The following is a 14,693-nucleotide window of genomic DNA, read 5'->3' on the forward strand; positions in this document are numbered from 1 at the left end:
GGTGGGATATCAGGAACCAGAGGTTGTGTCCTTCCTGGCACACCCATGTCGCTTAGCCGTGCCTGAGTTCAAGCAAGACTGGGAAGGGTTGGAAACGGAATAATTTGCTGTTGGTATTTCTGTTCATTCCTCTGCTTTTCCTCCTCTGCTTTCCGCCTGGGAGAAGAGTGAGAGCAAGCAGGGAGAGCAGGGCACAGTCCTTGCCCTTCCCAGTTTTCCCCGTGACCCGAAGGGTGTCTTTGAGCATTTTCTAAGTGTCTAAATGCTCCCTTCAGGTGCCCTCATCATCCCTGATGCTCGCAGCCTTGGGGCTTACCTTCCTGGTAGGATTAGTGTAGAGCCTAACCCTAACACTCCTACACAACGCCTTCAGAAGTTGAGCTTAAATTCAGGCTCACTTTTATAGATCTGGGTACCTTGAGCCCGCAGGGCTAGAGCTGCAGTGGGATCTCCCCCCCCAAAAAAAACACCCTTAGGTGAGGACCTAAAGCTCTCAGTGGTTGCTTCCGCTCCCTGCTCGGAGCTCAGTGGCTGTAGGAAGATTCAGGGTTGCTGGGGGCGCTGAGTTTCCTTCAGGCAGATTTTTTAAGCGAATTGAATAAACAGAAACAACACGGCACTGACTCCAAGCTCACCACAAGGACCTGGAGGCAGTGCAGCCCTTCATGGCACAACCCCCTGCCCTGGTGCTCGGCTCCCCCATCATTTGCCCCATCATTTGCCCCATTGCTCGCCCCATTCCCCGCATCCTGCCTCTTGCTCTCCCCTCTCCTCCTCCTCCTCTTCCTCCTCCCTCCATGCAGTCACCTCCACCAAACCACGCACGAAACTTAAACAGGGACTCCAGAACACTTAAAAAAAAAAAAAAAAAGACAAAAGCACCTCCCCTACTTGCCTGAGCCACCTTTGTTCTGTGCTTTCTTCCCCTCCATTAAGACGCAAAGCTGCCAAACCAGAGCCCGGGACTCTTGCGGTGAGGAGGCTGGAAGGAGGCTCCCCAAAAACCTCTCCCCATTTACCCCCGCGACCCCTTTCCCTCCGGGGCAGGGCAGCGGAGGGGCAGGAGGTGCCGGCCGGGGGCGGGGAGCAGGGAGGGACGGGGGGAGGATAAAAACCTCTCGGGGAGCCCCAGCACCGCCTCCCCGGGCGCTCCCGGAGCCCGCAGCCGGTCCCGCAGAGGCAGCTCCGGGCCCCGAGCTCGGTAAGGAGCCGGAGGGGGCTGCTCCTTCCCCGGGGGTCCCTTCCCCGGGGGTCCCTTCCCCGGGGGTCCCTTCCCCGGGGGTCCCTTCCCCGGGGGTCCCTTCCCCGGGGGTCCCTTCCCCGGGGGTCCCTTCCCCGGGGGTCCCTTCCCCGGGGGTCCCTTCCCCGGGGGTCCCTTCCCCGGGGGTCCCTTCCCCGGGGGTCCCTTCCCCGGGGGTCCCTTCCCCGGGGGTCCCTTCCCCGGGGGTCCCTTCCCCGGGGGTCCCTTCCCCGGGGGTCCCAGCAGTGCCCGAGCAGGGCAGGGGGCTTTGGGATGCTTTGGGGGGCTGTAGGACTGTGGGACCGTGTTTGTTCCTGCTGGTGTTAGGGCTGTGGGAATGAGGAAGGGCGCGCAGGGAAATGGTGCTAAAGGGGGTCCAGCTCTGTGCAGCAGGGTGCTGTGCTCGTGGCAAGGGTGTGAAGCATGTTTGGGACTTTTTTGGTTGCTTGTATGTGGCTTGTTGAGTTTTTTTTTCTCCTTTTTTTTTTTCTTTCTCCCTGTTTTTTTTCCACATGAGTAAGCAGGGCCAGATGATCACCCCTCGGTGACGGAGCTGCGGTGCTCACAACTCTCTTTCTCTGCCTTCAGCAGGATGGTGTCCATCGTTCTCGAGGTGGCGTGCAGCCTGGTGGCCTGGCTGTCCCTGTATGCTGCCTGCCGCCGCTGGCACGAGCACCGCTCCCGCGAGTGGAGCTGCCGCTTGGTCACCCTGCTGCACGGGGTGGCTGTCACCTGCCTCTCGGGCTACGTTGCGCTTCTGGATGGGCCCTGGCCTCTGACCCACGCAGGTATGTTTGGAGTCTTACCCTGACACACATCCTTGTCATCCGCTGGGGACGTGACTCCTCTGGTTCTGCCCAAATGGAGCGGGAATCCGGCTGACTTTGCTGTCTGTTCTTTTATTTGTACGTTTGTGGGGCATGGCAAGACGTTGTTCAACTCCCCTGCTTGTTCTCCAGCTCTTAACGCTTTTTATTTTTAACCTTGCTGCTGGCCTATCCATATACTTACTGAAGACTTTCAGGCTGAATTTATGGTGCTATTACTGCTAGGTGTGGCAAAGCGGAGAATAAACTAAATGCTGTTCACGTCTCGAAGGGTATAATAACTCCTGGCACTTGACTGTGGGTTTGTTTTTTTCTATCGTTAAATCTCACATGGCTCTGCTGATGGGGTCAGGCTCTCATATCCTGCTTTCTAAAAGGGTGGAGAGAAAAGGAGAAGCCATGCGTGGCAGGATGGGATGACCTGCCTGGGTTTTGTGGGCGGGCTGAAGTCTGAAGGGAGAGCAGAGCCAGGTGTCCTGGTTCATGGCCTGTAGGATAACCACAGAAAGCAAGGAGGAAAGAGGCATGCTGACCACCTGTTTGCTAGGTATTGTAGAAGTATGTCTTATTTAATACCCCAATCTTATGCGTGTCTTTCATTCCAGGTTCACCAAACACACCTCTTCAGATCCACGTGCTGGCCCTGACCTTGGGTTACTTCATCTTTGACCTGGGCTGGTGCCTGTATTTCCAGACAGAGGGGGACCTCATGCTGCTCCACCACACGCTGAGCATCTGTGGCATGATTGTGGTGCTGGGGCTCGGCAAGTCTGCTACGGAAGTCAATGCAGTTGTTTTTGTTAGCGAGATCACCAACCCCCTGCTGCAGGCCCGCTGGTTTCTGCGGGAAATGGGCCGCTACCACACCTTGCTGGGAGAGGTGGTGGATTTCTTCTTCGTGCTCCTCTTCCTGGTGCTGCGCATCGCGGGGGGAGCTCTGATCATGTACGCGATGCTGGCGTCCCCTCAGCCCAGCTGGCTCCTCAAGGCTGGGGGCCTGGCCATGTACCTTGTATCTCTGGGGTTCATGGTTGAGATCTGCCACTTTGTGAGGAGGAAAATGCTGAAGAAATTCCCTTCCTGGACAAGCCTGAGGAGTATGAATGCACCTGTGAAAACGAACGGGCACCTGACAGCTCACTAATGGTGGTGGTGGAAGGGGCCCTTGCAGTAGCTCCTGGCTCCTGAGGCCCATTTCGGTGACAAGAACTCCTGAAAGTGGCACAGAATTGGCTTTTGGGCACCTGCAGCTTTCTGCCACCCACAGAGAAGATGAATCAGGTGTGCAGAAAAGCTGATAGAAAGGGGATTTAAGTGGAAATGTGAGGAATTTAGCATGTCTGCTGACCTGCGGTTCCCTGCCTTCTCCAGCAGTGGTGCAGCCTTTAGCAGCGCACTAATGCTGGGCCTAACTGGTCTGCAACTACGGTGTAGGGCCAGCAAGTCTAATCAGGAAAATCCCATCCCCTTGTTGGTGGAACTGGGTAGGGAGGTGACCTAACCAGGATTTACTCAGCCTCACTCTTCCCTAATCCAGAAATTGGACCAAGTGCTTGGAAGAAAGCTTGCGAACCAGAGAGAAGTGCTTGTAGGGGTACAGTGGGATTGTCCTCTGTGTGAAGCGATGGCACTTGAGGGTGAGGCAGTATTTTACCTCATTGTTTTTAATGATACATTTCTTTTTTTATTATTATTTAAATACTTGCATTCAAGCAGATATTGATCTTAGAGCACTGTGACTTCCCTGAGTTTGACTCTGGCACTTACAAGGCCCTGTTCCTTGCAAACAGGAATCCAGAGTTAGGCTTGTGCTGATAAACTCCATACGCAGGTGTTTACCTAGTTTTGGATTATTATTTTTCTTTAAGTAGGCACTTTTTGTGTGAGAGATGATAGATCAGAGTCCTCTCTGGCTGCTCTCTGTTCTGGGACTGACTTATTACAGACCACTTAAGCTGAATGTGAGGCCAACAGGAGTCCAGCAAGTGCCCGTGTTTTCAGTGGTGACAGTGACATTTAGGCAGATCTCGGTGTAACATCTGCTCCATACCAGCAGGTCTCGGAGTATGGACCAGTTCTATTGTCGTCTTTACCTCTCAGAATTGTGTTCTGACTTTCTCCTGGGGTTTTAATGTGAATTTCCCTCATTCTGAGGCTGCAGTTCAGATCTCCCCCCTCCCATAAAAGCCTTGCTTACAGCTGGGAAACAAATGGCCTTGAGTTCCCCTCAGGCTCAGCGAGGCTGGTTGCCTTTCCTTCCCTCCTGCTTTTGAAGACTTTACTGAGAAGAGCATCTTCATGGAGCTAGGGAGCCCTGAGGCTGCCTGTGTGGCACTTCCTCCTCCTGCTGCAGAGCCACAGGAGGGGAGCGGTGGTGGTGCTGCTGTGGTGAGGTGGTCCCACCAGCTCCGTACCTCCTGCCCTGTGTGGTGCTGATACCTGCCTCAGCTGGGGGCTGCAGGAAGGTGTCTGGAGAGATTAAATGGCATGAAGTAACATTAGAGGTGCCCCCGAACGCATTGCAGTTGTGAATCCAGGCAAGGAAGCAGGCTAATATTGTCAGAAAGGCAGGAGGCTTGCACTCCTGATGGGTCTCCAGTGTGGCTGTGGGGGCCTGGCCTGGGGAGGTGGCAGCTCTTGGAGTCACTGTGCTCTTGTGAAAACTCCCGAGTGATGAGAATTCCAATAAAGTTATGTTCTCTTTTTAAAAAGAAACAATTGCTGTAATTTTTTTTTGTTCTGTGCCTTAAGGAGGGCAACTGAAGCTTCCCCTGAGCAAAGCAGGCTTGAAGGAAGGCTAAGCATGCCAAGGCCAGTAGTCACTGGCAAAGCTCTGGCTCGTGCCCTTTTGTGCAGCTTGGGAAGGAGAGAACTGGTGGGCAAACAAGCCTGGGCAGAGCCATGGGCTCTGGCTTGAGGTCTGGAGGATGGATGAGGGTCAGCAGAAGCTCACAGTTGTGACTAATGAACCCATAACCTGCCTTGCCAATGAGTCAGGCAGTGCTTGCTCTTGATGGGCAATGGGTCATGGAGCTTCTGTTAAATTCTGGCCGTGGCCTACTTCCTAGGCCGCCTCTTCTCTGCAGCACCAGTGCCGTTGCTGCTGTATATTCTCAGCTCATTTTTGGACAAATAGTTTCCAAGTGAAGGTAAGCTAATAAATCCTGTGACCCTCTCGGTGCTATAAGCTCTTGTTAGAATAGGTAGGGAAAGAAGAAAAGGAAGAACTTACTGATGAGCAAGGGTATAGCTATACTATAATGGGTAGTAGTGTGCAAATAACTGTTAGCAGAGGTTCCTGTCCTGAGCTGTTTTGCTGAATGCTATTCATCTGCAGGCAAAATAAGCCGGTGCAACTCAGTCTGCCTATTTAAACAGCTGACTCTGCACAAAGCAAACAAGAAAATTAGTGTAGAAACTACACCTAATTTCTGGTACAGTGCACTGGGAGGTGATTTAGCTTGCCACTTTGTATCTCACTGTACGCAAATGTTTCACATCATATGATATTAAAAAAAAAACACACACAAAAAAAAACCTCCTCTTATACCACCTCTGGCAGTAAACAGTCCTTGCCTTCTTGAGACTTTGACTGTTCTTTTGTGACCGTCTCTGCTGTTCTTCCTGCCTGCTCAGTTTCTGTGTCATGAGTCAACATTAGTCCTGTAGCTTTCTGTGTATCTGTGCTGTTCTTTATCCTAAACCGAACGTCAGAACAGCTTTGTCTCATTTGTCATTGAGGCTATTAGGGCTGGCCTGGTGCCTGGTCCAGCAAAGGTGGAGGAAAGCAAGATGAGACCTAAGATTTGTCAGAGAAACAAATGTGCTATTAATGTTAGTAAGGATGTCGTGTTGAAATAGCAGAAGGATGAGCGTCTCGTAGCAATAGGAACCTGTGCCTGGCTTGAACTGGAAAGGTGAGGTAGATATCCAGCTGAAAACAGGATGGTTACAAGTGTCATGAGAGGCTGACAAGGCACTCCCACCATTTGTATTTCAAAAGGTAAAACCCGACAGGATGAAAATACATACTAATCCAGGGTGTGAGAGATTGCTTTGATTGAAAGTTGAGAAAGAAAGAAGTCTGCTGATCAGAGGAAGATTTTTTGTGAGCTACTTGAAGTGCCCTGTTTTGCTGCTCTTGTTGGGGGGGGGGGGGGGGAACAGGTGGAAAAGAGGTGTGTTTGTGCTTGCAGTGAGGAGAAATTACCAGGCTTTGTAACTGCTGCATAAGCACAGGCTGGGAGGGTAGGCTTAGGGCAGGGGTGTGTGCTTTCCCAGCCTGCTGAAGCTGCACGCTCCGCGCTGTGCTGGCGACGAACCCTGCGGGGTACGCTACCTTCACGCCGCTGCAGTTTGGCAACTCCTGCAGGAGAGCCGGCTCACACCCCCCTCCCGCCTGGATGCGAGCAAGACGCGGCTGTAGCCGTGCCTGTTATCTTTGGGACGCGAGATGAGTGATGCTGTGGGTGCGTGGGGCTCATCTCCTGTGCCCGCAGGCCAAAGGGATGCTCCGTGCGTGCCTCGTGGCTGCCTCGCTCCGCGAGCAACACCTCGCTGACCACCGAAACCAAGGCCTGAGCGGACCTGGGGGAGCCACAGCCCTGACCCAAACCAGCCCTCACTGGGGCTGAGGGTCTGGGGGCGAGCACAGGGCCCCTTCCCCGGGGCCAGCCGCCGTCCCTCCGCCCCGCCAGCGGGCGCCCCTCGGCCGCCGCCGCCGCTTTCTCTTCCCAGGCACGGAGCGTGGCCCAGCAGCCGCGGCGGCGGCCGAGCCGCTTCCCGCAGGTGGGTTCGTGGGGAGGCCCCAGTAGGGCTGGGGGGACCCCCAAAGGCCCTCCGCCACCCCGGCCCTGCAGCCCCGGCCTCGCTTGGCTCCGGCAGCCGGCTCCGGGCGCCGCCAGGCCGGGGAGCGCTGAGGCGAGGCCCGCGGCGGGGCCTCCGGGGGCTGGAGGGGACGGGGCCTGTGCGCGGTTGCGGGGTGGTGTTGGGGTGTTTTTTCGCTTTTTTTAGAAAAAGGAGGAAGTGATACTTTTTTGGAGATGTCCGTCAGGGGTTTAAGCTCTTTTGGGGTGAATAGGGCTGGGATTTGAGGCGCGTTTGATTGTTCTGCTTTTATTCGTGGCCCCGGCGCTGCTGATAATGCAAACAGTGCTGCTCCTTCTGAAGGGGTGGTATGGATAATAGTATAATTACCTGTTTTAAAGGGTTTTGCCCTTTTCAGCGTGCAGTGAGAGGCATAACTGGCAGATAAAATATATATTGTACGTGTTAATGACAGGCGTTGAGCTTTGATGTGTAATTGAAAGAAAGCCCCCTCCTTTTTTTTCCTGGGGAAAGGCAGAAATAATTTTTTCAAGTGTAGGTGTGGAAAACACCTCGAGATGCTTGCCCCCTTCTGCAGGTAGAGGTGCCCTTCCAGCAGGCTTATTGCCCCCTTCTGCAGGTACAGGTGCCCTTCCAGCAGGCTTATTGCCCTTTTTTGCAGGTTGGGTATCCTTCCAGCAGGCTTTTTGCCTTATTTTGCAGGTCAGGTGTCCTTCCAGCAGGTTCCTCAGCCCTTCAGTCCCTTCTGTCACATCAGGATTCCTCCTGCCTTACCCCGACTGTGAGTGCATACGGGCCCTGAGTACCAGGGATGCCAATGGAAACGCCCAATCAGAGCAGTTAATCACATCCTTATTTCATCTCCCCGTGTTCCCGAGGCCCATTAAAGCATAATGGTTTTGTTTATCCAGCTTCCTAAATCATGCCTGGTAACACTTAGAACAGGCCAGGCAGGAAGGTCGGGAGCTGCACCTCTGACTCCGCACCGCGCGTGTCCTCTCGGTGTTCCCCAGCCGCGGTGCTCAGCGAGCCCCAGGACCAGCGGTGCTTTGGCTGCAGCACAACTGGAAACCTGCGCGGCCCTGAGCGTGACTCAGCTTCTTTTGCTGCACTTCCCTGAATGCTCAGAAATAATGATATGTATCTTGTATTTCTTGGAGAGCTTTTACAAACATGAGCGAGATGTAGATATTAGAGTATTACAACTTTGGGGAGCTTTTAGCAATAGGCGCAGTGCTAAATTGGCTGCTCCCTGCCACAGTCGGCCACTTTGTTCTGCTTGTAAAGAAGTATGAACATAGGTTGCTCCACAGGAGGTTTCCCTGGGAGGACAAGGGGACCTCACAGCAGTTTGTTTCCAAACTGTCCTGAAACGTGTTAGTGCTGGAAGGTTAAATTCCGGTAGGTGATGCCGTTGTGTTTCTGTTGACCCACTTGCAGATGGTGTTGCAGCACTGGGAAGGTTGATTAGCAGTGGATCAAGCAAGAGACTTGTGTGTTTTTGGGGGTTTCCTGGTTTTTGTTTCAGGAGAGGAGGAGCCAGGCTAGCAAAGAGCAGATGGAATAAGTAGGTCTGGTGGGGCAATGCAAGCAGACCATTGAAGTGCAGACTACGTGGGCAGGGAAGAAAAATGAAGGGGCTGGAGTAGCTCTGGATCAAAGCCTTGTCGCTAGATGTGGAGCTCCTCAGCCTGTCCCTCAGGCAGTGCAGAGGAGCACTAAAATATCCCAGCAGATCCTGCGCTGTAGACTGGTTGGGGAAGTCATCTGAGGTGCGTTACCAAATTCTGACGTTTTCTCTTCAGTGAGCTAGGAACTCACTGTTTTACAAGGTATTGCTTTCAGTGCAGCCTCATAGTTGAGGTGGTGCTGGTGGGGTCTGTGTGCTGCTGTACCCATGATGAGTCTGCCCAAATTGTCAAGAATAGTGCTCATTTGTGTGGGCCTTTCTCCAGAGAAACTGCAGTACCTCTGCAGAAAAAAAAAATAAAATTGTCAGGAACAAACAACACGATCAGAAAAAAAACCTGTATGCGCAGTGCTGGGGTGGCTGCTGGTGAAATGCTCTACAGGGTTGTGCTAATGTTGTTGAAGGCGAGACCTTCTGATGCGTTTTGTCCTTCCGTTCCCGTGTCAGGATGCTGTTCGCCCTGCCCCTGCGAGTAGCCTGCAGCCTGCTTGCCTGGCTCTCCCTCTACGCTTGGTTCTGCCGTCGCTACAAGCACCGGAGTTACGAATGGAGCTGCAGGCTGGTCACGCTGACCCACGGCATCCTCGCTACCTGTCTCTCTGCTTACATTGGCTTCATCGACGGCCCCTGGCCTTTGAGTCACCCAGGTAAGTGGTGAGTTTGGGGTCCTGAGCCCCCCAGTGGGTGACGGCACAAGGTGGGATTTTCCTGTTGCCTTGATACCTAGCCCACGTGAGGAATGTTGGTTGCGGTGATATCTGAGGTGTTTTGTGGTTGAAGGCACTAGAGAAAAGGGGAGACTGGGGCTGTGTTTTGCTAGCATAACGCCTCCCCCCAGCTGCAATCTGGCAGAGCGTGCGATCACGTTGTGTGGCTGTTACATGGGTGCAGCTGTTGGACTAACAACTGTAGTATTGCGGCTCGTCTGACTTCTCTGATGGAGCTGTGACGAGTACAGGACAATATCAGCCTGCCTGTGCTGAAGGTGAATCCCCTTTCCCCGTCTCAGAACCTGCCTGCTTGTTGCCTCCTTGCTCTAAAGCTCTCCCCGGTGTCTCTGTGTTTCAGGATCACCAAACACAACTCTTCAGGTACACGGGCTGTGCCTTAGCTTGGGCTACTTCCTCTTCGACCTCTGTTGGTGTGTGTACTTCCAGACAGAGGGTGCCCTGATGCTGGCCCACCACCTGGTGAGCATCCTGGGCATCACAGCATCCCTGGCACTCGGGGAGTCGGCCGCAGAGGTCAACGCTGTCATCTTCGGCAGCGAGATCACGAACCCGCTGTTGCAAGCCCGCTGGTTCCTGAAGGAGACGGGGTGTTACCACAGCCTCACAGGCGACGTGGTGGACTTCTTCTTCGTGGTCCTCTTCACCGGGGTGCGGATCGGAGTGGGGGCCTGGCTGATGTACTGTGAGCTCGCCTCTCCCAAGCCCAGGTGGTACATCAAGCTGGGTGGCGTCATCATGTACGCTGTCTCCTGGGTCTTCATGGTCAGCATCTGTCGCTTCGCTAGGAGGAAGAGCATGAAGAAGTACCACGCTTGGAGGAGTCGGAGGAGTGAGGAGCTGTACTTGAAAACGAACGGACATCTGAAAAACCACTGACTGGATGCTGAGTAAAAACTTCCTCGAGTTCACGGTCTGGCAGGAAGGGGATCATGCCTGAGATGCCACTGTCGGGAGAGGAGCCAACACACGTTAGCAATTCTGGAGCCAAATTTATCCCTGGCATAACTCCATTGAAATCCATGGAGCTGTGCCATGGATTCATCGGATCTGCAGTGTTTGGCCTGGCAGAGGCTAGCTCGGTGTGTACGTAAATATACGCTAAATGACAGGAGTGAAAGAAGGGCTAATTTTACTGACTAACCGTAACTGGTCCAGCAGTGCCGGTGTAAATAGCAGTGTTAGCAGCTAACTCCTTCAGCATTGCTGTGGTCTTGGAAGAGAGGAGAAAATAACGCTAGATGTTGATGTTCAGTGTCCTGTACAGTCTAGACAGCTGGAGTGACTACGTACTGCTAGGAAGGAGTATGTTTTAGTGTTTCGTGGGAGCTGGGATTCCTGGCTCTTCCACCAACTTGTTATGTGACCTTGGGCAAGTCACTTAACTCTCTAACTCTGTGCCTAATTTCCCCATTTGTGAATTGGGGGTGATGGAGCCGATCCATCTGTGTTATGCACTTTCAGATCTTTACTTGAGAGGTGCTATATAAACGCAAAATGGTGGTTGTTACCTGCACTTTGTTCATTATCCCCACGGTTCCTTTGGGAGACGTGGTTCTGGTGGTTGAGCTAGAGCGTGAACTCTAGAAGGAACAGTATTTTAAGTAGGTCACTCTTTCCTACCCTTTCTAATTCCTTTCAATAACTTATTTAATAACGTATTGGTAACTTATTTTTCAGTAGTGTCCAGAAGCTCTGGTCAGCACTGGCACCTTGCAGGACTCGGTGCTCCGTGAACACACCCAAAGATGCAGCCCCTGAAGGGAAGCGCTTTTGTGACGTTTTTCCTCCTCTTCACTCCTGACTGTTAAAGCTCTGCCCACGCCATCTAAATACTGCTCCTAGCTCCGTGAGTGACCAACACTCTCCTTTATGAGGAGCCCCATCAGGACTTGTCAGTAAGTGGTTCTCTGACCTCCAACACGGGCCCAGCACTGCTGTGTCTGCAGAACGGCAAATTTCCCTCTGCTTTATTTATTGGCCCAAATGCAGGCATAGTGTGGAGCAAGCCTGAGACCCAGTGGCTTGTCCTGAGACTGTCAAATACCTTCCCCAAACTGTGAGTAACTTCTAAAAACGAGAGCAGTAAATGTAGGGTGCATTTGCAGATCATTGCAGAATAATCTGTACTTGCCGTTTCTGGCAGCCTAAAGGGAACAGGGTGCGGAACCCGATCTGTAGTAAAGGCTGTGTATTTCTGTTGCTCTTGAAGGTGTCCTTCCAGATTCCTGTCACTGTGTCTGAACCCAGAGTCTGTCCCAGCGTTTAAAGACAGTGGAGGACCGTAGGTGGAGGTATAAATACAGCTCACTTGAAATGAGCATTGATGTTTTTCCCGAGGTCCATAGATAACAGTTTTGACAAGAGTGTTTCCTCAGATCCAAACTGGAATTTTTGGTTAAAGAATAGCCAGGATACAGCTTCAAAACCTGCTAGTTAGGGTGGGAGAGACACCCAGCTCCAGATCTGTCCTATGCCCTCTTCAAGCCAGAGACCTAATCTTGACTCTTCTTCATCTGCATTGATGCTTTGACCTCTGGGCTTTAAATTCACTTCTCTCTTCCTGATTAGATCTGGTTCACTTTATGAAAGTGAACATTTACAGGGTAAGGGAGACTTACTTTATAGCCCAATAATTAAAGAAATGAGAGGCACAGAATCTGGCATTTTTTAAGCAGAGACGTGTACTTGTCTGGGAGAAAAGATGTTAATTATCTGGTCCCATTTGCAGGGAAAAAACCTGCTGCCCAGCTGGCAGCTGCTGGCGTTTTTTTCCCTGTGTGTTCTTTAAGCTCTGTACTCAGCACCAGGGCTGTCGTGCTGCTGCCAGCCTTGCCTGTTGCAGCCGAAGGGCTTCCGATCAGCAGAGCCGGCTGGTGATGAGCTGGTCCTTCAACCCAAACTTGACTCATTCGGCACAGCGCGGCGATGTGACTGCCTTGGAGGGAGGCAAGAAGGGCTAGTCAGGGCTCGCCGGTTCTTTCCCAGCTCTGCTGCGGGTGTGGGATGTGTCAAGGAGCCTTTTTGCCTCAGCTTACCCGCCTTGTGAAGTGGGTACAATGTTCAGCTACCTCGTGGGGCGTTCCCATCTGTTAACACTAAGCCACCTTCGATTAAAGCTTGGTGGTCTCTGTCAAGCTGTGCTGTATAAAGGCGAATTGCTGTTGCTCGGAGTGAAGCACTTCTCTCTGCGGCCCATATTTAGTTATTTCCAATCTGAACATGACACTTCCCAGCATCAGGCTTGTTTAAAAGCACGAGTCCAAGGTGCTTTACAGCAGTGCTTATGAATAGGAGTCGAAACAAGTGAGCTAGACATCCATGTAAAAATGAGCCCAGGTCCTTCTTGTTCAGCTAGACTCCCAGGTTAAAGAAAGGATGTCTGGTGGGCGTTCCCTACTGAGGACTGCAACAAATCTGGAGTCAGGAGAGTTTCAGCAGCCAGCCTGACCAGGGAATAAGGGCTAAGATCGCAGGGAGGGCTTTCAGCAGCAGGTCCTGAGGAAGCACAGCTGAAAACGGAGCCCGTTCATTTCTCAGTGCAATTGTCTTGCCCAGCAGGAGCAGTTTCCTGAGCAGACTTGATGATTCGGATCCCAAACTCTGGTGAAATTTGGTGTGCAGCTTAATGCGTGGCTGTAGCCCTTCTGTGCACAGCCTGCCCGGGTAGGAATGGAGAATAAGGATGCCAGTTAGTGATCGCAGGTATCTGTGAAGCAACATGCATGAAAATATTAAGAAAGGCAATGCACTTAATGGCTGAGGGGCCCCCTTCTATGAACTGGGGGGAACTGGGTTGGAAGAAGCAGGGCTCAGTGATCAATGTTGAGGCTTTAGAAGTTAAGCAAAGGCTCCAAAAAACAAAAGAGCAGTTAGGAATGGCTCTGTGAGGTAGAGCTAGCAGTGATGTCGCAGAGCAAGGCTTCGTAGTCTGTCTGGTGGGCTCCAGCATAGAGTCGCAGACCCAAGAAGAAAAAGAACCTGTAAGCTGTGGAGCACATGGAGGGACCTGTCCTCAGGCTAGTCCATGGTGCCTGCAGCAAGTGGAAAAGGAAACTGCAGAACTAGTGTGAAATAATAACTTGTGTTTGCATTACTGTGTAATAGCAACTAATGTTCCACCAGTGAATGGTGTAGATGCTTTGTATTATGTTTTATAAAATAAAGATTATTTAATTATATGAGGAATTTGGTTTCCGTCTTTGAATGGACTTCTTGTGTGGATTGGTGCATGAGTTGGCATTGAACAAAGCTGGGGGCTGAGAGGTGCTGGGCTGTCACTCCGTGTGCTTGCCAGGGTATTGCTTACATGCTGGGGGGCTGCTTTCACTCGGAGCCAGAGAGAAACTGCAGGTCCGTGCAGCTGCAGGGAGCTGTGTACATCCTGTTCTGTTCGTGCCACAAAGCTCCCCGGGCACTTTGTCACTTAATCTGCTGTGGGAGGTGCGAGCTGCCACGAAGATGCTGCGCAGGGCTCAGATCTGTTCACACGGGGGTTGCTTCTGCCCTTAATGCAATAGCTTGGCACTTGGAAAGCTGGCAACATGGGGAACATCTTCATCAAAAGTGATTTAGAAAGTTGTGCGTTCCTTTCAAAAGCTCTCTTCAAATGGTGCTCCTGAAACAGGAGGAGAGGAAAATGTTTCTGTCAGAGTGGTGCTTTCAGTGAGAGACACAGGCACCGTGCAGACCCAGAACCAACTCCGCCTTGCTTACGGGCACAGTATTTTGCCAGAGATCAATCATGCCAGAGTCTGTTTTCTATGAACAGTTAAGTGAATTTTGTTTGAGTGTAACCCTAAGTCTACCTCAAAATCCTCCAGCACTGGGGAGCAGCTGTGTAGTGTTGAGTCCTGTAGAGTTCCTGGCCTGTTTAACACTCTACAAGCAGCCTGGCTGCATGGTGAAGTGGTGTCAGGGACTGCAATAATTTATCCTGGGAGTTTGTTTAACCTCTGAGGTAGTCTGCAATCGGAGAAGAAAGTACAGTAACACTCTGCAGCTTTGCTTTGGAGCTGCAAGCATCTTCCCAGTTTCACAACTTCAAGTTGCACACTAGAATCTAGTCTTCAGTTCATGAGCAAAGGTGCTTCACTGTGAAGAGTGACATCTGACTCCCACCCAATTTATTTCATTTTATGTCTTCCCATTATTTCTTTTAAACCCATTCCTTCCCCCACTGCCTGCCTTCTGCTTCTACTGCAGGCCCTGCAGTGCAGCTTTATAAAGCTTAACTTTCTTTTGGTCCTCTGCCCTCTCTTTATAATTAAACTTCTTACTTGTATTTGAAGAAATTGCTATTTTGTGATCTTTAAGGCTTTATTCCCTTGCAACAGTAGTCCAAACACTGCTGTAAAAGCGTAGTGGTTTAGGTCTCTAGA

At 51.8% G+C, this 14,693-nt stretch overlaps 2 protein-coding genes across 5 annotated transcripts; both read left to right on the forward strand.

Moving 5' to 3' along the window:
• Window positions 1-1,070: 1,070 nt before the first annotated feature.
• On the forward strand, window positions 1,071-4,672 carry LOC308182598 (TLC domain-containing protein 5-like). Of its 2 annotated transcripts, none has more exons than XM_080567499.1 (3): window positions 1,071-1,201; window positions 1,829-2,028; window positions 2,673-4,672. In XM_080567499.1, exons 2-3 carry the CDS (start codon window positions 1,833-1,835, stop codon window positions 3,209-3,211), a joined length of 735 nt encoding a protein of 244 aa, XP_080423625.1. In that variant the 5' UTR covers window positions 1,071-1,201; window positions 1,829-1,832; the 3' UTR covers window positions 3,212-4,672. The 2 variants fall into 2 exon arrangements, with proteins under 2 accessions (XP_080423625.1, XP_080423626.1); XM_080567500.1 differs by having other exon boundaries at window positions 1,102-1,201; window positions 1,832-2,028.
• A 266-nt stretch (window positions 4,673-4,938) lies between these two features.
• LOC308182597 (TLC domain-containing protein 5-like) lies at window positions 4,939-13,519 on the forward strand. Of its 3 annotated transcripts, none has more exons than XM_080567497.1 (3): window positions 4,939-5,216; window positions 9,032-9,231; window positions 9,653-13,519. In XM_080567497.1, the coding sequence occupies exons 2-3, from the start codon at window positions 9,033-9,035 to the stop codon at window positions 10,189-10,191; spliced, it is 738 nt and encodes a 245-aa protein (XP_080423623.1). In that variant the 5' UTR covers window positions 4,939-5,216; window position 9,032; the 3' UTR covers window positions 10,192-13,519. The 3 variants fall into 3 exon arrangements, with proteins under 3 accessions (XP_080423623.1, XP_080423622.1, XP_080423624.1); XM_080567496.1 differs by lacking the exon at window positions 4,939-5,216 and adding an exon at window positions 6,206-6,855; XM_080567498.1 differs by lacking the exon at window positions 4,939-5,216 and adding an exon at window positions 6,865-7,675.
• The last annotated feature ends 1,174 nt before the right edge of the window (window positions 13,520-14,693 follow it).

This window comes from Anser brachyrhynchus (genome assembly GCF_964034855.1).
Source record: "Anser brachyrhynchus genome assembly, chromosome: 25".
Classification (NCBI taxonomy): domain Eukaryota; kingdom Metazoa; phylum Chordata; class Aves; order Anseriformes; family Anatidae; genus Anser; species Anser brachyrhynchus.

Bases quoted from the DNA above. Each gene is read 5' to 3' on its own strand.
- LOC308182598 (XM_080567499.1), top strand. From the start codon at position 1,833: ATGGTGTCCATCGTTCTCGAGGTGGCGTGCAGCCTGGTGGCCTGGCTG. The intron at 2,029-2,672 runs GTATGTTTGGAG...CTTTCATTCCAG, and splicing joins CTGGCCTCTGACCCACGCAG to GTTCACCAAACACACCTCTT.
- LOC308182597 (XM_080567497.1), top strand. From the start codon at position 9,033: ATGCTGTTCGCCCTGCCCCTGCGAGTAGCCTGCAGCCTGCTTGCCTGG. The intron at 9,232-9,652 runs GTAAGTGGTGAG...TCTGTGTTTCAG, and splicing joins CTGGCCTTTGAGTCACCCAG to GATCACCAAACACAACTCTT.